This window comes from Brachionichthys hirsutus, chromosome 18 (genome assembly GCF_040956055.1).
Source record: "Brachionichthys hirsutus isolate HB-005 chromosome 18, CSIRO-AGI_Bhir_v1, whole genome shotgun sequence".
NCBI lineage: Eukaryota > Metazoa > Chordata > Actinopteri > Lophiiformes > Brachionichthyidae > Brachionichthys > Brachionichthys hirsutus.
In genome coordinates, this window is record NC_090914.1 from 3,194,949 (window position 1) to 3,216,295 (window position 21,347).

The window sequence follows — 21,347 nt, forward strand, 5'->3', positions numbered from 1 at the left end:
CCAGCGAAAGGCTGGGTTTGGCCGACACAAACAAACTTGTCTTCCTCCCTAGACAATGTGTGAGACAATGTGTGCATGTGGCGATAAGCTCTGAACAGATGAACAAGCTTCACTTATTCTACTGTTGCCGATGATTCAATAAAATGAATGTTGTTTTAATGAAAAAAGAAAAAAAAATTAAAAAATCACTTCATTTTGCGGTCACAATTATTTTCAAATCCAGCTGTGAATGCTGTGCACTAGTTGTAAATCATAGTCTCTGAACAAACAAAGCCAGACCAGCTGCACTTCCCAAGCCGGAGTATAAATAATAGATGATGCAACGGGAGTCGTCTGTGAGACGGTTGTGAAATGTCGTCTTTGAGGCCGCGTTCCAAGTCTTGACGGACGAAGCTGACACAAATTCTAACGTACAAACAGAGGCGGATGCTGAACAAGTAAAGAAATGCAAGAGTATAGATGGGTGGTGGGTGGGGGGGACGACGACATCAAGGAGGGAGCACCTGCCTGGAAAGCACTCACAGCATATTTTCTGAATATGTCGCCGGTGGTCTTTTTTTTAAATATCAAATCCTATTACCTTGAGAGATCCTGTGAGCATTGCAGCAGACCGCTGGTGTCCTCTTGAGCCTTGTGACAGTGGGAGGGAGGGGGGGGCACAGCGCCATACTCGGCTTTTATCTGGACACACAGGGGTCATATAGCTTCTCTTTGAAGAAATATTCAGCTAATTACCTCGGAGAGTGGCCTAAGGCAGAAAGCAGACTGTGGCTTCTTAAGGCATTGTGAAGGGGGGGGGGGGGGGTAAACTAAGGATGAGGATTTTCATCTTGTACAAATAACACATATCCCAGATGGGGGAAAAAAAAAAAAAACTGGGCCATTGTTCCGACCTGTGAAAAGATAAAGAACCACATAACCATAGGAAGATGGAAGAATGAGGAGTGGAGAAGGAAACTACACACAAGGCTTGTGTGATCTCACAGCAAATCCCATGATGAAAGCGCACAAGGACCAACTCCACCTGCCTCTCCAGGCTGTTTCCTTTCATGCCACCGCCAGTCAGAACATTCTGTAATTCGTTAAAAACATAAATACTCTTTTTATTTGGGGGGGGTCGTCTTACCTCACAAGTCTTCTAGCTAGGCAGACCAACAGCACCAAACATACAGATACTACTTTGCCTGGCACGTTCATTCATCTCCTCTCAGGAGCGTGCCCTTCTGCTAAGGAATGCCAGGTAAGGCTTTCGAGGCCCAGTTACTGCCCTCACCACCACCACCCTCCACTCCCTAGAGGTAGGCAGGCCTGTGGTGCCCCCCCTCTGGCACTGAGAGTCACGCTGGGCTAATTCACTTGGCGTCGGGTAACAGACATCTGTCACTCAGGATGCCCCCAGGGACACACGGACAATGCCTGATATAAGGGTGGTGTGTGTGTGTGTGTGTGTTGTGGGGGGGGGGGGGGGGGGGCACTGGATGTGATGCACTGTGAAAGGCATAGAGGCAGACATACTTGCACACACCCAACTGTAAACAACACACACACATACTGGATGTTATAGCATAAATAAAGCCAGGGATTATGATTAAAAAAACCAAAAACATTTGAATTGTGAGTGTGTTAAAAACAATGCTTTGTTTTCCCGTACATACAGAAAATCCTTGGGGGGGGAGGTTTCTATGGCAACCGCCAGAGGGACAGCGTGGTTCCTGGTGAGGCGGTGCTGTACATGCTGTCCGAAGAGGAGCAGGGAGATCAGGTTTCCCCTCCAGGGGCCATCCCGGTCCCCCCCCCACCCCAACTCCGTGCTGCCAGCATTCACATGCTAATTCATCTCCATTGGTAATTACACTCCCTTTAAAACCAACTGACAACTACAGCTGGAGTCAGGCTCTTAACGGCACGCCGTTGGACGGATGGGTGGAGGGCAGAGAGCGACCGCATACGTGTTTATGCACTTGCATGCATTTCTTTATGTTGCCCTTATTATCTCAGTTCTCCTTGTTCTCAATAAAAATAAATGTAAAAAAGAAGTATTAATGATGAAACATTATTTGTTTATACTGAAACAGCATCAGGCGAACCACCCGCGAGGCTCCAGGCTGCAAAACAGCCCCGGTCTGATAGCTGTATGTAAATCAGACAGGCCCATAAGGATCAGTGTCAGCACTCAGCTGTGCACGTTTGGCTGTCGTGACAAGCACGCCACATGTCTCAGTGAATCGACTCAAATAGGTCACTGGTGGTGCTAAGAGTTTAAGCTCATGGGTGGTAAACGGCACATCTATTGAAACTATTCTAAAAAATATCCCAGAATGCATTTTTTCTTAATTGTTGCTTTTCCATAATGAGCAATCCCTACATGGTGCAGTGAACCGGGAACGAAGCAGAAGGCATGAAGGAGTCAAGGATACAAGCTCTGGTAGAGAGTCAGCCGGGACTTGACGGCTCTGCTGGCATTGATACAGGTGGCCCGCACCAAGCTTGGCAGCAGCATACCAGTGATGATGGCGCCATTAAACAGAGGCCCGAAGAAGGGAACCTGAGGATGTGAAGAAAAAGAAAGAATGAGGACACGAGTCACCAAACACCCCCCAAATTAATCCAAGATAATTTGGTCAGCGTCTGGTCATTGTATGTTCAAATGCCCCCAAATTAGGAAAGGTTGATTAAAATATTTTGTTCTCTCTCTCTCTCTCTTTTTTTTTTAACCGTTTTGCCATCTGTTTAGGGCAAAGGTCGAATTTATTTTTCCTTAACTTTGCATGACCACCACACATATCTAACGTGACTCAATGTAAGGCAGATGCAATTAAAATAACAATCAAGACAATGGCCTACCAAACAAATACAAAGGAGCAATATGCATTTCATCACCAGCGCGCGAGTGTGTGGTACACACACGTCTGTTCATGCACGTTGGAAGGGGGGGGCCCTTAATCACCGAAGCTCAATGGTCATTGACCTGGAAGTTGACGCGTATGTCAAAGTGTCTCCAAAAGGTCCTGCTGTCTTCAAATTGGGAGTTCAGCGAGCATGACCAACAGTCAAATTATGCAAGAAATGGACTTGAACCAAGTCTGACAAAGAAAAAATAACTTAAGCACGTGCCATGAAACTGGGGTAACTCTGTGGAGGTGAAAGCAGCTGAAGAGGAGTATTTTTTTTGGTTGGTGGGGGGGGGGGGGGGGGGGGATGATGTTGCAGTGTCTACTCTTAACCCTGCCACAGTAGAAACTCTCTGCCAGGCTGAGGCGGGACTGAATTTTATGCGCTCATTTGTGAACCATCTGCAGCCATTGAAGTATTTAACCTTAATGCACTACTAACATTGCGTGTGTACTAGTGCGTAAATAGTCGTACGCGTCTGAAAAAGAAACGCTCAACTGTTTAGTTGTCCAACATAAATAATCAAATGAAAATAAATTATTGTCGTGAGAATTTGCACTGGCAGGTTTAGGCATGCAGCATTACGTCGTCACGCTTTTCACTATTGCTAATGCTATAGATTTCTTAGTCCAAAAATGAAATGAGAAATAGAAAACAGATTCCATTATTTACATGAAGAATGCGTTTTTAATTCATAATGGTCCCAAAGAAGGCAAAAAAAAAAGTCAAGCCATGCTTTCAGTGTTAAGTAGTAAAAATGATACTAGCCAAGAATGGATGGTAACCATTCTGAGTGAACATACCCACAGTGTGGGTAATAATGCACTGCTTGAGAAGGGGGGGGGACAGACTAAAAGCCTTCAGAGAAATACCACAGTAGGAGAAAGGAAAAGTAAAAAAAAAAGAAGAAAAAGTGTAAATAGGAAGCATGAAGAGGCTTTTAACTCATGAACAGATTAATGCAGTGCTGAAAATAAGGAATAAGGCGTGTTTTTCATGCTTGCTCCCAGAGAAATGAAGCAATTTGATTGGAAAAAGCATGCTTTACCTGCGGCTTCTTCATGATCTGGATGAAATACATGTGCTTCTTCATTGGGTAGATGATGATAAGCACATCTCCGAAATCAGTTGGGATGATGCCACGTCTGTAGTCCCTGGTGTGCTCCGACCACACTATGTGCACCTCATCGTTTCCCAGGTGACGCAGCTACCGAACAAACAAAAGCCGTGTAAATCAATCGCCTGATGAGGGCAGGAAATGTTCTTTCTTTTTATGCCGTTTGCTAGCATTTCAGTTTTAGATGATAGCGTTAGTGATAAACACGTGCCTTGCACGCACACACACTTCTGGAGGGTCACAACACACACACATACACAGCTCCCACAATTTGTCAGCTACTTTTGAACAGTGTTAATATTTTAGGCTTTTCCCAGGTTATTAGCAACTAATGATTAATTAATTTCAGTCCCAACACATGGAATGACTGACTTTACCAGATAAAACCTGCAACACTGAGTCACAAGGAAACACGCTTGTGCCTTTGCAGATAGAAACACTTGACTGCCGTTGAGAATCCTAAAGAGATAACAAGTGGACTGCTTACAGGTGCAATCCCAAATCCTGTTTGTGCAAATAAACGTTTAAGTAAGGCCTGACAGCTGGTTTTTGACTCTTTTTATAGCCTTTTCATTATGAATTTAAAACGCAAACACCAAATTGAGCATTTCAAAAACAAACAAAGTCAGACCCAATTAACTTCCCACATCAGAGAATAAATTGCTTTTCTATTTCCATTCTATTCACAAAGACAAATGAAAGGGGGGGGGGGGGGGGGGGTACAGCACAAAACACACACTTAAAAAAGACAGGAAATTGAACATGGATAGTTGGAAAGAGGTATTAAAAAAAGTAAAATGGACTGCCGCCGCTAAGTTGACAGTCTCTGATAAGTGTCGATGAAAAGTGAGTCTCTCCTCAGAAGACAACATCTGCCAATGTACTGTGGGACTAATGAGCCATTAAGAAACATGCCCTCGTCACCAAAAAATGCAATTAGCACATTCTATTATCAGCCCTTAATTATGGTAATATGTTAATCTTAAACAAATCCACGGCATGCCGATTACTGAAGCTTGTCAATTCAGTCTGCCTGTTCAGGGATCAGCAGGTACCAACCAGGTCAGGCACCGGGACAATTTCAGAGAAAATGTTGAATATGCATTTGCGGTAGACAATCAACACCGGGACGTTAATTTGGGTTAAGATATTAGCATTCGGACGAGTTTAATCACAAAGTTTAATGAGGATGCTTACGCTGTAGTCAATCAGTGTCTGCACCAATCTATTTATTTCCTTGCTAATCACATCCAAATGTTTGAGACTCCTTTAATAAAATATAATTTGAGCCGAAGAATCTTGCTCAATTAGCTCTCTTTGGCCTCCCATCGCAAAACAGCAGACGAGAGGCCCTCAGAACATCGGAGGCTGCTTATACGGACGACCTGCAGCAGCCGAGTTAAGCTGTGGTGCCTGGAGGGTGAACGCGATAGCCGAGGCACACGTCAATCTCTCTCTTTCACAGAAACACACACACACACAACCACCCACACACACACACACACACACACTCTCGCCTGACCCCAACCCTGCAGGTCGTTTCTCTAACCGCATTACCGGAGCCAGCTGCTGCAGCCTGCACTGCTCTAAAACCCACAATTGGATTGAGGAATTCCTGGTTTTCCCTCTTTTCTTTTTTGGTTTAGACCCCCCCCCCCCCCCCCAGTCCATTATCTTCAAACAGGCAATCTGCCCAGTGAGAGCCTCCCAAGCCGTCATAGTATGCTTCTGTGGTTACAAGCAGCAAAGTGGGTGAATGCAAGGCTAAAGGTGCTATTTTCAAATAGACAGGGACGCATGCTTTCCATTCCAAGTCTTATCCTGTTCTCAAAGCACACATGCTTGCATCTGCTTACCAAATGTCTACACGACCTGCGGCTAGTGCAGAGATCTGTGCCAGGTGACCATCAGTAATTACAGAAGTTAGGCAAAATGACAGGAAACCTTTCTGGGCATGTCCGTCCCTCCAGCGCCTCACTCTGGCCAACCACAGCCAAAATACTTTGTCCGTCTAATTTTATAAGTCACTAAAGCACAGGTTCAAAAAGGGTTTAGAATGAGCAGGGGGCTATTTGTGAAACTGAGAATGGAGAGATCTGCGGAGGACGGGGGGGGGGGAGTTGGATATGCGGAGAGCCTGATGAATTTCCCATCTCAGCGGGGGGACTTCATGAGAAGATTGGCAGCATGGGCAGGGGCCTTGCGGCTCATTTCTTCATGCTAACTGCTACTGGCGCACTGCAACTCAGAATCCCACTACAGAAACCAATCGATCGCTCCTGTGGCGGCAGCAGGAATCGGATAAAAGGATCCTGCCGGCATCCGGCAGGCGCCTGCCCTAGCAGGGAGAGCTAATGGCTGAATCCAGGCCCTGGTCACAGCACACAGGCAGGGGGCAGGGGCTAGCAGAATCATACTCATTACTGCCACGGCACATGCCCTCTTTTCACTCGCGCGCTTGCAACTCTGTACTAGTTAGGCCTGCCTGGCTGGGGTCACTAATCAATGCCTGCACTCCAGAGTCACATTTCTTGATCACAGTTTAATACAAGACCGAAGGCTACAACAACACACTGCTATGGGCAGGCAGGACTGTGTAGCCATTTCATTGCACTAAATGAGCAAAGTAGCATTTGTCTTTTCTCTCCTTTTGGCTGGAAAAAAAACTCTGAAGTCGAGGTGCACAACTAGAAGACAAAAGGATCAAAGTATCAGACGCATGCAAGAATGGACTAATTGGATAACAGGACATTATGCTTTTACCTTTTTGGTGAGGCAGTCATCCGAATCAGATGGCATACGCGTGGACACGTGGAAAATGGCTTCCACAGTGGAGGTAGCATAGTAAGGGGCCGTTGTACCTGTGCTGCCATTTCTCTGGAGGCCACCCATAAAGCCACAGTGTGTGGCCAGGTCCACCTGAAGTATGCATGTACAATTTAGTGTCTGCACATCTGTACGTGCAAATGAAAGCTTCAGCTGCCGATACAGAGGGCGTGTGCTGGTTTGAGACCGCGTTTATCTGTACCTCCCATCCCAGTCCCGACACAAAGTCCTCATAAGCTTGGCTGCCGGTGCTGCTTGACAAGATGGAGCACTTGTCCTCTTGACCCTCTCCAATGTAGAACACGGCAATCTTGTGTGTCTCTCGACTACGTAGAAAGATATGCACAATTAAAGGGACAACAATGATACAGTGTCCAACATTTAAAGCACACCTGAAAAGACTCGTTATTTCAGTCACGTCATAAGAATGCATTGAACTTAGCATCTTGCTAATGACGATGAATTGAACGTGTAAGTGTAATGGAGTCTAACGAAATCAGGAGGGCAAATTTCCCCCCCATACATCTCAGCTCTAAAATAATTAAAGAACAAATAGCTGTGAAGTCCTTCGCTTGTTGTTGCCATGGCAGTACAACACAGTTGCACTGGGGCACTTTGCATGCTGGTGCACAGGTTGCTCAACCAAGTCAAACAGCCTGGGGGGGAAAGAAGCGCTGCACCGATGGAATCCTTTAATAAACTAATATCATCAAGCATTCTGTTGAGTACTTATTGATTGAGCAGAGAGAAAACGAGAAAGAAAATGGCAGCACAAGTAAAAGTGGGAGACACCCAAATCTATAATCAGCAGGAGATGAATATCATGGCAGAGGAAAGGAAGGATGGGGGCAATACGATGCTACGTTTAGCATCTGTGTGACACTAAACTAAACGTTAAACTTATTCTTGAACGGCGAGCTTTATCAAATGGCTGCAGTGGTAGTTTGATGATGAGCCTGGGGTGCTAAATTAAAAACGGGTCCATAGTGGTATCTCACACAACCCTAGTTTATACAGATAACATGATATATAAGATTCAAAGATTATATTTCCATAATAATTACCACTGTCTGGAATCCAAGTTCTTCAGTTCCCTCAGGAGTTTGGAGTTTTTCTTCAACAAATGGAAACTCTTCCTGTTTGACAAAATGGTTCTAAGTAGACAAATTTGCAACTGTGTTCATAAAATTACAATAAAAACAATATTAGACTGGCAAAAAATAAAAAGTAAAAAAGCAAATAGGAGTTCAATAACAAAAGATTGTTTTCAGGCTAAAAGTTCTGTTGGGCAGCGAAGCACAACAAAGGCAAAAAAAAGGCACAGGTGCAAACAACAATCTCCTGCTAGAGGTGCACATGTTGTACCATCACCATTAAGAGGTGTAAGCTTTTAATTTACTGGGAAACAAAGATGTGGCTCTGCAAGGTAGACTTAAGTGAAAACAGCTGGGTGCTTTTACCCTGTGGAGAGGAGATTAAGACACTCCAGACTCCTGTGTGCTTTTAACTCTCTCTCTCTCTCTCTCTCTCTTTGAATAATGAGTCAGAAGCTGAGTTTCTTCAGAAACATAGAAAGTAACTTGGCTTGGAAACATCTTATTGGACGGATGTGGTTTTCTGCTAATGTATTGCCTCATACAGACTGTCTTTATGATGTGGCGTGGATAGGAAATCAACTGACGTCTTTAGGACTTCATTTTCCTCCATTTCTCTCCGGCTACCTTTAAAACAATGAAAAGCAGACCAATGATAAGGGCTACCTTACCTGCGGTCCCAAGAGTTCATGCCGAGGTCATTCAGCAGCAGCCTGCAGAAGTAGAATGGAGCTTTCGGTTCCTGTTGAGAAGGTTCCTTCTGGCAGGTGGCCTGAAAGCTTACATCAGCATCCCACCTCTTCACTTGCTCCTCCTCTTGCTGGGTCTGGCGCAGGATGGCCTCCAGGATGGTGGCCTCTTGCTCTAGGTTCATGCCATGGGGTGACGGGGCTGGTTGGTTGAGCCTGAGTTGTGGCTGAGGCAAGCACTCTGGGCTGCACTGGCCAAGATCCTCCAGGAGCTTATCAAGAACGTCTACGTCTTCCTCCTCACAACATTCGGAGAGGGACTCTGAGACTGAGGAATGTTTTTTGCATCCCATAGTAGGAGAGCTGTGCTCGTTTCTGCTCTGAGTCCAAGCAGTAGTAGTGGTCGTAGGAAGGGGCTGATCGACTGCCTGAAAACCCCCTGCGTCAACGACGTCATCCTCGGTAGTACAGTAGAGGATTTTTCCATCCCACGAGTATTTGCCCGAAATGTCCCGCACAATGATACGCACCTGGGAGGAAGGCTGAGGGGGGCGTCCGACATTGGGGCTTTCAGAAGGAATCTGCAGGTAGGACACCAGTGTGCTATCGTTGAAGACAAACAGTTGTAGGTTGGGGCTTTTGAAAACCTCAGAGGACAGCTCGGACGACTCCACGTATGGGTTGTCGTGGTTTTCGCTCACGAGGCTGTGGAGAAGGGCGGGGCCACCGCTCAGCGGATGATGGCCCAGATGGTTCACCAGGTGAGTCATGATCATCCTTGCCGTCAGGGGAATCAGCTCCATGTTCCTTCGACGCTTTTCTGGTAAAAAGAGATGGGTTTTCAAATACAGTGGAATCTTGGTTTTCGAACAAAATAATTGAGTTTAAAATGCCTCAGAAGGTGAACAGATTTTTGGAATTCGACCGCACGAGAGGAGCCGAGGCAAACCGAAGACACGCAAACGAAGGCAGAGTCTACCCGAGTAGTGAAGAGCGAGTCCCTTTCATAGGAATAACACTTCCTCCTTTCTTCTGTCCCTCCACCTTCCTCCAGACACGCAGCCAAAAAGGTATGTAAACGATACGGAAATGTGTAAAATTTACTTTTATTATGCTTTAGTTTTTCGTTCTATTTGCACTTTTATGCATTATTTGTTGTTTAGATACACGTAGTTGCATGTTAATATAACTGTAGGCATGTAAATGGCCATTTATCTGCTGTGTAGGAACAGATTCATCGAGTTTACATTATTTCTTATGGGAATATAGTTTCGGTTTTCAAACAAATGGGTTTTCAAATCAGTACTACGGAACAAATTATGTTTGAGAACTGAGGTTCCACTGTATACCCATAGCAGAACCATACGATACCAAAGCCAAACCTTGTGTCCGGATGCGCTATCATGCCTGTTACCTCTCTTTCATACAGAGACAAATCTCATTTCTGAATACTAATAGGGGTACTTTATTCATATCTCATAATAGCTTGGTCAGTGCACCTCTACGTAGGTAGCATCTAATCAAGAGAGACAACACTGAAAGGCCCATTGAGTCTTCTTACAATGGACAAGTGTTGAGACTGGCTGAGTGCTAATGAGAAGTGCTATCTTTACAGGCTGCTTAACAGGACGAAGTGAATTGCATTTATGTAAATGCACAGGTTTTTTCCTCCCAAGTGAAAGGCATGCCTTGCTCTATTCTGCAGTGATGTGGGGGGAAAAACAAGGAGATGCTCTCTTGCATTGTGACAGTGCTATCAATACCACCCCCCCCCCATCAAAGTGGAGAAAGCTCTTTAGAAAGCAGGCCAAGCTGCATTAGAGATGCGCTGGCCCTTTGATGTGACTTGATCAATATGAGGCGGGGGGCATGGACATAAGTAGACCGGCACTCTTTGGTTTGCCCTTTTGATAGTGTTTTGTTATTTCTACTAAGACTGTGCAGCTGGGAACCAAAAAGCAGAGGTATGGTGAAAATTTCAAGCAAAAGCTGCTATTCAAATTTCTTATATTGCTTCAGCAGACAGTCACGCTGTGTATTTGGGCTATAAAGACTTTTCTGAAGTTGAGGACATGAGGGAGACAGAGGAACACATTGCCTAATGGAATCACAAGGTCACAAAAAGAGGAAAATAAACCACAATTTCATCTAAAACCCCATAATGGGTCCTCTCTCTAGGGAAAAGTACTAATGTGAACATTCCAGTTGCTGTGATGGTTGATTTCCTTTTTCCCTACTTTTAATAAGATATTAACATTTAATGGAGAAGCTCAAAATGGATGGGCAACTCAACCTTTTTCATGTAATTGAGGGAGGACTAGAATTCGCCTCTCTGTGGTCTGAGAGAAATACAGTAAGGACTGAACAAGGTTGCTTCATCAGGCATAATTTGAGGACTTTAATGTGTTAGCAATCACTAAGATGTCTTTCTTTCTCGTGTCTATCCATACATACTGACATGCACATAATATTATGCACCCAAATAATCCGGCATCACCATTTTGTCTGCCACCCAAATGCAATCTCATGTGCAGCAGATTAAAGAGGTCATGAAGGGGCAGAAGAATGGTTCCATGTCCTTACCCTCAGCCACGGTAAGCAGGTTGCCAAAGTCGGCGGTGCTGGTCTGGGAGGGTGTTGGCTCGCAGCTCTTAACCTGACCCAACATCAGGTCATAGTCAGTCAGCAAGTCTGACAAGCTGAGGAGGTAGTGGCTCTGTTGGGTGTGCAGGTTTGAGGTGGACACACAGCAGTGCAGCACCTGAGGAAGAGCAGGAAATGACGAGGGTTGATTGATCGGACCCGTTTGAAACAGGGAGTAGTTTTCCTGCAGTATGGCAGTGACATGCATTTGGATGCTCAATGTGCTATGTGCTAGAGGGGGGGGCAGGGGGAGTGTGCACAGTGACACTTAAAAACAGGCCTGTTCTATGTTGACATGATCCAGGAGCATGTGAAAGAGGAATACATGTCCATTTACATCATAATGCATGGGGTGGGGAGAGAAAAGAGGGTCTTTATCGCATCTAATCCATTTCTCATGTGATGTGTGAGTGTATCGATCTACATAACAGATGGCAGAGCATCCGTTGGCAGGGCCAGATAAGGCGCACTGGGGCAGTTGATTACAGCCATTGGACAGGTTTACACTGTTTGATTTAATTAAGACTTTATCCTTTTTGCTCAGATCCCACTACAAACATGCACAATCAGCCAGCCATACGTGCACGCACACAAACAAACAAACACATCTGTACACTGTACGACGTCAGTGGAGGTTAGCTGCTGCATACGAGTCGGTATAAAATATGCCTAATGTATTTAAATGAGGGGCCTCTCATTCAGAGTGGAGCAACTTGGGAAAAGCTGTGCAAGGGCTAATCCCATTCAGAACACAGATACGCTCACACTTGGCTGCGAGACGGAGGCGCAGGCTGGCCCTGCCATGTGAAACAGTATTGTGTCGGGCAACAGGGAGGATTCTACTGAGAAGCTCTCTAGGTACGCTGAGCGGGGATTTTAGGCCGGACGGTGAAAAGATCCGAACCCAACAGCTGCTCCGCCGAAGCTCAAAAGAGGTTTCACTGTAGCGAGGTGGAGACGCGGCGCGGGAGGGGGAAAAACCCACAGCTGTGCTTGACAACTAAGTGGCTGCAATACACATAGCAACAGTTCCTGGAAGGCAACGTACAACGAAACAAGCGTACTGTAGAGAGGGGGGGGACCAATAGTATGGATACATAGGTGTACCTATGTACACACACAAATCATATAATGACAACGTAAACAAAAATATAAAGGCGTGCCTCAAACATACCTGTCCTTATTTTCTCTCCTGCACACACACGCACACGCACGCACACACACACGCACACACACGCACGCACACGCACGCACACACGGGGTAGGTGCAGATGGCTGCTGAGGCGGTTGGAGAGAGCAGATGGAGACGCTCAAACAGAATTTCAGTGAACCATGTTTTAGTGCGATGTTACTCTTTATAATGATCTGAATGCTGCCAGTCACCGTACATAACTTTTCCACTTTTCTCTCCTTGAATGAACAGCATATCGAACGCTCTTATCAGTGGGGGTGTGTGCATAGTTCCTGTGTGAGGGTCTGGGACAGAGCAGATTGACAATAAAAAAAAACTATAAAAAAATATAAAAACAGTAAATTGAATTGAATTATGAATGATATTCTCTGCATGGTAAGGGCAATAATTAGCATCCAGTGTATCTGTGTATACGTATAGATTTCAGTTCTGATATTGCATGATACGGCCACACCCAGTGAAACCCAGAGGAGCCGTGCCTTTTGTGCGCCAATAGACAACCAATCACGCCTAATTGTCTTTGCATTCATAGCAGCTGCACTTGCTCTCATATTAAGACATATTCCATTCAGATTTTTCCGGACAAGCATTTATAGGCTGAGGCTATCAAGCGGACAAAGAGTGTCGTTTGAATAATTGGACCATTTCTTACGAGGGGTGACATCCTTACAAAGATCTGCCGTTGACCGCATCTGCCCAGACAGGAGGGAATGAATAATACCTCATTCATTTGTGCCTGAAGCTTGGCCTCCATCCCTCAGGGTCAGTCCATAAATAAAGGGTTAGAAGGAAAAATGCAATAACACAGACAGACGACTCACATTGTTGCCAACTTTTAAACACATGTAGTGTGTACAACAAGGTGAGTTGTATATGAGAAGTATATGATGCATACACTAGCTATGGTGGGTGCTTCCAATTTGTTGTGCATGTATAATGTTAAATGAGGCATAGTCATGGGGGTGAGACTGGTTTAAGGGGCAAGTCCATTTGATGGAATGGGGGGGGGTAAGCTTAAGTTATTGTGTAACCAAGGGGAGACTGCCTATTTTTTTTTTTCAACCAGCATTTGTTGTAGCTGCAAATTTCAGCTTTTCCCACCTCCCAGCTGCTAGTGAGCCTACCCACCCTGTAGATGTAGTCTAGCAGAGGGGCCTTGTGGGATGTGCAGTCCTCCAACAAAGGCATGGTGATGGGCTCCAGCAGCAAACTCAAGGGGACAGCCATGCACCAATCCAACAGGCAGAGCAGCAGTGACACCATCAGCTGATGTAGGAGCAACAAAGACGCAGTGATCAAACATCAAAACAATAAGCATGGAATATCGGACCTGTAAGAAACAAGAGGTTTATCACCAAGACGGGAATTATATACGTAGATGCAAGCAGAACAGCACGGAAGGCAGACACATTCCTCTGCAACCACACCATTCCAACGTGATAGATCTCAGCCATTACACATCCTCCCTTCTCCAACGTGTACCTTTTTGTCTGCTTCTACCGTTGAGTGCTCGGCGCTCGGCAACAAAAAGGCTATTGTTGCCACAAAGATCTGTGTTGGGACAAAAACAAGAGGAAAGAATAATTGGATGACACACTCCTATTCATCAGCTGAGTCAGAGCTGTGTGGTGAAATGAATGTCGGCTACACACAAGCATGAGGAATGACTCACGTAAGACTTATATTTTTTAGATGCGGCAGTAAACTGTTATCGTATCGTTTACGGATTTCTGATGCCACGCAGTAATACTGAATTCATTAACGTCTATTTTAGATGTACTGTTGCGGTGGGCTAGAAGGGCAAGGACATTCCATGCTGGCTTTCACTCTGGCATGTTATGCTTCCATAGTTAAAATCAAATAATCATTTAATAGTTTCAATTGCACAGCGATCGGTCGAATGCATGTCAACATGGATTCATAAACACGCCATTGCTTTTTTTTTGCTATTTTACACTAAATCGCACCTATTATTGACGCAGATTTCAACACACGTGTGTGTATGTTACCTCAATGATTTTTTTAGGCAGAGTGACCTCCAACCTCTGGAGATGTTCCCAGTGGGAAATGAGTAGCTGAAACACGTCACAGGCTGCGTGAGCCACTGCTTTGTTCCCAAACTGGATAAAACAAAACAAAAAACACACACACACACATAAGAGAACGAAACGAGAACAGATCAATGACGCAAATTATTTTCATCTTTCAAATAAGTAGCAGCCACAAACTGTTTGATATATCTTTCTGCTACACTGTACAATGATAATTCATTCAATTTTCAGATTATTAGTTGTCGTTTATTTGCATGTAACCAAATTGACCATATATTTTCATTCTAAAAATATGTCAAGAGGAAAGAGGCACCAGCAAAGAAAAGGGCATTCTGAGGAACATTTCATGTACAAAAGGAGCTCTACAAATCAAGTTACTATATTATTATGTTATAATAATAAATTATACTTGAGTATTTTAAAGTACTTCAACTGTCAGCACAGATTCAAATGATCGAAACAAAGAAACAACTTTTTCAGACTCTCCAGTTGCTTAAAGATGAGCTGAAGATAACACAGTGAGTTGTTGGTTCACAAAGCCCAGTTGCGCTTAAATTACATATTTACATATACAAATGAAAGTATGATGATACAGATGGGACACCAAATTTATATCATTGACATAATTTGTGTAAAATAAAATGAATCTGAACTGTGTGAGAAAATGTATTATTTTCCAACTTTTAAACTTTAGTGTTAATAAATGTATCTTCCAGGAGGCTGATAATGCTACAGTTTATCTTGCTGCATGAGCGCCACCTGAATACAGAGAGATAAAATGGCAAAAGCTACAAGAAACGGGGAGATTTCAGACGCATATTCACTGTGACAAAATTCTAAGCCATTTTCCTTAAATTTAGCTTTTCATTTTCAGTGTGTATAATCAGCGTAATTTCATTTCCACTCCAAGCCGTGGCTCATTTTCTCCAGACTCATTGGAGAGGAGAATTGAGCTGTTGACAATTTTCTTTCAAATGTGGATTTCTTTGGTGATTTGAAATTCTTTGTGGAGAAATAGAATTTCCCATTTCTTCCATGTGAATGCCTCTCAACGTGTAACAAGAGGAGACATTGTGGGGAGTACAGAAATGGACAAACACAAAAAGGGGCCCTGGGAGTTCAGCACCTGCTTTTAGAAAAGAGACTTTCAGTGCCCCCCCCCAGCCTATACCCTCTATTTTGGGGCTGGCTGAGTCTGTGTGTCAAGTTGTACAGGGGAGTGATTACTGCTCCATTAGAGAGAGGGGATTGGGGGGGGGGGGGGGGTGCTCGAGCAGGAAGCTGGGAGATGTGGCTGCTTAAATTGGCCCACATCTACGGAGAGCCAGCAGCCTGGAAATTACGCCACCGCCCCAAAACCCTTTTCCATGGAAATAAAGCCATAAAAACCGGCATCCACTGTTTCTCTGCATCTCTTCACTTAGGAAAACAGGGCTCTTCTAAAATCTGCCCCGCGTCGTCACTGGACATGTTTTATATGTGCACACCCACACTCACTGTGTTGAAATTGTTTTGAAGTGATTTTACATCATCAACAATATTATTTTTCTTGAAGCTCAGCACTATGGGGCTAATGGAACAAAACAACAACAACAACATCACAAAAATCCTAGCTGTCAACACCAAAGTGAAAGAGAACACTAAAATGACAAGGTTTTCGTGCCTCTGGTCTCCACTGACCTTTAGTGTTACTCCCAGAACATTGATGGCATCTTTAACCTGGTCGTGGATGTTCTTTTGTGTCAGTTCCTCACACACCCATAAACCCAGACTGCACACGGCGATGCATCTGAACGACAGGAGTCATCACTTACATAAAAGAATAAGTAGTCTCTATACATACTTTCAACACGCATACATATTCCCACACATATATACATATACACGTATACATACACACACAAAAACATAGATATGATATGGTGGCGTAGTGTTTGCATGTTCTCTTCGTGTTTGTGTGGGTTTTCCTCCGACCTCCTTAACCTTTAGGTGAATTGTTTACTCCAAATTGTCCGTAGTGTGCGAGTGTGTGAGTGTGCGAGTGTGTGCGTGAATGAGTGCACTGAACAACTATCAAATAAGCAGATGATATTACATTTAAAAAAAAATACACATCAATACCAGTGTTTTCAATCCTACCTCGCCCCTTCACAATGTTCCTTTGTTGCTGTGTCCAGCAGGATGTTGACCAGATAATCCTGAACAATAAAGACAACATGTAGGTTATCTGCTTAATCCTCATATATTACTGCATATTAGTCACTTCATATATTAACATTTGTTTAAAAAAAATCATATTACTTGATGTGACATTGGGGTCAAACTGAATCCTTGACATCCTAGTGATGCCAATTCAAGGCTAATGTATAAAAAGCATTCACGCCATTACCGGCACATATTAAGTACACATGTTGGTCACTTACCTTGATATCTTCATTGCCAACAACAATGTCGTCAGAGCCAAGCACACACTGCAGTACAGGTATCTGGATGTAAAGGTTGGGAAAACACACGAGGGAGCCGAGGATTGTCTGAGCCTCCATCCTTGGAGCCTGAAGAAACAACATGCCATCTTTAATTCTCTGAGGCTACATGTAAACAACTCAGTTTAATTGAACTACCGGTAGGTTTTTATTCATTATATTATTGTTAAACCTAATCTCCCTAAAAACAGCAGGCATTCAAAGACAAAATGTTTTAAGTTGATACTGCTTGATATCAGACTGCTCATCTTCTGGCACAAATGGAGCAAATGCTACCCTGTTACCCTGAAGCTCAGCCTCCATACTGTATATACCTATATGAACAGGTAGGAATAACATGTTAATTGTCTCTTTAAATTATACCTGATAGACGCTTTAGCAGAACTAGGACAACGCCAACTCCAACTTGTTGTGAAATGGGAAACATTTGTTTACTTCTGGCTTTTTAGATGAAGATTTGCACATTTAAATTCTGTTTCAATCATAGGAAATCAGCACAGCACAATATGAAATTAACACGATGAGGAATGTGTGTAGCAAGACTGAGCAAAATCTAAATTTCTTTGACTCGTAGTTGCACATTAGATTTCAAGCAAATAAGTTTTTCCACTTTTGAAGAATGCACTCTTGATTTCCTTGCAAAGACCACAGAGGGAAACAAAATAATCTCAATCATTTGGGTTATTTTGTCCCTTAGATGTTTTTAAATTCAGAAAAGAATATTTTCTGGGTCAAATTCAATTACTACAAAGAAAAATAGTTATGCTATTAGACACGAGCAAATCAAGGTGACAAATACTGAGCATGAACAAGCATGCAGAGGAATCGTGTTTTTTTTTTAAATTTGTTCCACAATAACAAGTATTTAAAAAAAATATTGCATAGTTCAATGTGAATAAACAGCATGAATAAAACATTAAGACATTATGTTGTTGGTGAATTGATGACACTTCTTTTCTTTCAATTCAAACAAACAGCATCGCTTTGTCGCCGCTACATCTGAGGAGTGAAAATATCAGCAAAATGGAACCTTTTCCTACCATTTTTTTCCCGGTTTGCTAGACATAATGAAGCCGTTTGTACCTCTGAGGAGACAGAGCTGAGGACACAGGCAGCAGCAGTGATGAAATCTCCGACAAGCAATGTGAAGCCTGGCAGGCCGAGGAAGAAGAAACGAGGAGAGCAGGAACGAATGATGGTGTTCAGAACATCCTGATGACATGCACACACAGACACACAAAACCTGTGTGTTAATAGGTGTCAAACAGCGTTTTCCACATTTCTATTAGTGCCATTAGCCACTGACCATCAGATGCATTCTTCTACAGGGACGTTCACAGCTTGGGGGGGGGGGGGGGATTGTATTTGATTTGAGTGCAAGTTCTCATTAGTACAAGTGGAAGGAAGCAGACATATTCTATGAACACTCCAGAGTATGAGAGACATGCAAAGGAAAATGTTTTTTTTTCCCCTTCAACAGGTAGGCAAAGCATTAAACTGTTAATGAGAGTGACTGCATCAAAAACGTACGTCACTAAAGGTCAAAGAAACAGACTAGGACAGGAGGAAAGAAGAGAAACAGGCAGCAGACGGATCGGTCACTGGAGGGAGAACAAAAGATCTCAACTTTTCCTTAGCTATGAGCGCACACACACACACGCACACACACCTGTAATTAAAACCAAAGGCAAGGTGCTGTTATGCCGAGGCAGCAGATGGGTGCCCTTTCAACAGTGACATATGCACTGCAGAGGGCTCCGCACAAACTGCTCAAGCATGTACAGAATAATGTCATGCTAGAAAAGCCCATAAAGAGCTGTTAAGAGGTTTGCTATTTTTAGATGGCAAGGCCCCTTTTCCATTGTGGAAATATTCTTTGGAAAAATATGCCGGCATGAGAATGCATCATCTCGGTAAAGGCGGACTGATTGTTTTGTCTCTTATCTGAGACGAGCGTGCGTCTGCTTGTGTACAAAGGCAAGGTCCAGGCTCCAAACACCTGCCTTCTTGGCCATAAACTGTGTAAATCAGACAGTTCAAACACTAGCCTGTTTCTAGCTGAAGGGAGGGGGGTCACCTTAGCAAACACTCACACGCACAATTTCTCTCTCTAGAAAAATATTAATCGCCTGAAGCTTTGGTAAACAGGGAATGCAGGTGAACAAAAGGGGGGCGGGGGGGGGGGGATAGAATAAACATGTAGAGTCAATAAGTAGAAAGTCAAGCCAACACGACTGCACTGGATGAGGAAAATTGGTAGGAAGAGCTTTCAGATTGAGGAGCCGTTTTTACCCTCGGTCTGTCGGTAATTGACCTCTGAGACATAATGTGCGGCGCAGTCAGGCGTAATTAGCATGCAGCAAACTATTGCTTGATTGTCTGAAATGAGCAATTTGAAGAAACTCACAAATGCAGAGTCCCAAAGTGTTTCCTATTGTATGTGTAAGTAGAGGGAACATGATTTGAGGTGCGCGCACACAAATGACAATTCAGCCTCCGCACGTGGCTCTGTACTGGCAGCAGGAAAGGCCCCCCGCTCCACAAAAGGTACATTAACGTAACTCTGAATAGAGCCACCACAGGCCTTTTCATACGGCCTCATCTTTGGGAAAGCACACAGTCCACCTGCTGCCCCCCCCCCCACCCTAGGTTGACAGGTTCAGTCTGGTGGTGCCTCTTTAGGTGCAACATCAGAAAACGTACCATCGACTGAATGCAACATTATTATATTACCTGTGGTTTTCCCTTCACAAGGTGAACGTGACTCACCTGCATGACGACGGCGTGAGGTTTAAACAACAACCGTATTTGTATAGCCTGGGGGGGGGTCAAATACCACATTTAACAAACATACGAGACCTCTGGATTTGTCGTAACAAGATGAATCAAATTAAGAAGCAGCACGTTTTGATCTGAAAGCAGAGGCGATGGAAACTACTTGTATCTGCCATAATGCGTTTATCCATCCAAAACTAACCAATGTTTTTAATTGGTGTTCTTTCATCCATGCAGAATGGATAAGAGTAAAAAAAATCTAAAGAAAAACTGTGTTTTAAGTCCAATGATCCAGCCCGCCTCTGATAGGCCACTGCTCTAGGACTACGGTCAAGCCTTTGCGAGCGCACTGACCAGGAAACGATAGTCAGCACAATAGCCCTGACCTTGACACTCCAATGAGGTGTCATTTTATTTAGGCTTAGTTAAACTGAATGCCACGACGACCCCCCCCCCCCCCGCCGTGTACAAAGTGTGGATGTTTAAGACTTATATAATTATTAGATAAATCAATGACCAAAAGAAAATGCACAACCTGCAAGCTAGCGTATCGGATGTGTACTACATGCATGTAAAACAACTGAACTAAACACAAACCTTATATCTGACAAGACAAAGTGCAGACCAGCCTTTATTCATACCTGAAAAGATTTATTTGACATGTTTTTCATGTTGTATATATGTACATCTATATATATATTTAGGTGGGATGGGGGCTGCCAGTGAGGAAGGAGGAGGAGGGGGGAGTAAGGGCCACTTTCTTATGTTAAGCAGGCGTGCGGCTGTCCTCTATTGTGTGGCGTGAGGACTCTTTTCTCCGGCCAATTTCAGCATGCTTCAGTGGCCAGGCCTGCTCCGGCCCCTTGACGCATTATACAGAGCGACAACAAAAGCAGGAGAATGTTGCCTTGTCAACCCCCCCTCCCCCCCCTCCCCATTGCTCTACTCTACACTACGTTCCACAGTCTCCCCCTCCCGCTCCTTCACACACTTGCAAACACACAGGCAGGGCAGGCCAGCCCGCTCTGCCCCCCCCCACGGCCGACGTGTCAGTCTAACGGAGCGCGACAGACGTCAATCCTTAATTAATCACGTATACGCGGCGGGGGCTCAAAACATTATTTAACGACATGGAAAACATTCTAATAAGCTTGTCGCGCTGCCAAGGAGCAATACAAACCCTGCCAGGAGGGCACCCACATACACACACTTGCAAAATCCCCCCCCCCCACCCACACGCGCTTTTATCCCTGTCCTTTTGTTTTGGGGGGGGGGACTCCATTCATCTTCACTCGGCTTCGTCTGGAAAGGAAGGGAGTGAAGCCAAATTTGAATAAGAGGAAGGGTGAAGATGCCAAAGCACCGGAGCATTCTTCATCGCCACTAGTTGGCATGTAGTTTTCAAACATTACAGACAAGACAACCAGCCTGGCCAATCTTAGGTTGGCAAGTGCAGCTACGCGAGGTTTACGCTCTCCTGTCAGTTACTGCAAAAAGACCTGGACACATAGGAGGTGTGAATGATGAGCAAAGAGATTATCTGTGTTCCATAAGAACTAACAGGTGGATGGAATGGGGGGGGGGG

At 44.2% G+C, this 21,347-nt stretch overlaps 1 protein-coding gene across 1 annotated transcript in view; it reads right to left on the bottom strand.

Annotated features, from left to right (window-relative positions):
* Positions 1–2,316: 2,316 nt before the first annotated feature.
* ralgapa2 (Ral GTPase activating protein catalytic subunit alpha 2) overlaps positions 2,317–21,347 on the bottom strand; it is a 47,268-nt gene continuing 28,237 nt past the window's right edge. Inside the window, exons 26-39 of the mRNA XM_068752339.1 lie at positions 18,071–18,199; positions 16,928–17,056; positions 16,644–16,702; positions 16,185–16,293; positions 14,463–14,573; positions 13,936–14,004; positions 13,582–13,719; positions 11,202–11,379; positions 8,601–9,438; positions 7,900–7,971; positions 7,038–7,161; positions 6,773–6,928; positions 3,941–4,099; positions 2,317–2,545 (exon numbers count right to left, since the gene is read on the bottom strand). Of these exons, the coding sequence (XP_068608440.1) occupies positions 2,408–2,545; positions 3,941–4,099; positions 6,773–6,928; positions 7,038–7,161; positions 7,900–7,971; positions 8,601–9,438; positions 11,202–11,379; positions 13,582–13,719; positions 13,936–14,004; positions 14,463–14,573; positions 16,185–16,293; positions 16,644–16,702; positions 16,928–17,056; positions 18,071–18,199 (2,409 nt within the window). The 3' untranslated portion in view covers positions 2,317–2,407. The remainder of the gene's footprint in view (positions 2,546–3,940; positions 4,100–6,772; positions 6,929–7,037; positions 7,162–7,899; positions 7,972–8,600; positions 9,439–11,201; positions 11,380–13,581; positions 13,720–13,935; positions 14,005–14,462; positions 14,574–16,184; positions 16,294–16,643; positions 16,703–16,927; positions 17,057–18,070; positions 18,200–21,347) is intronic.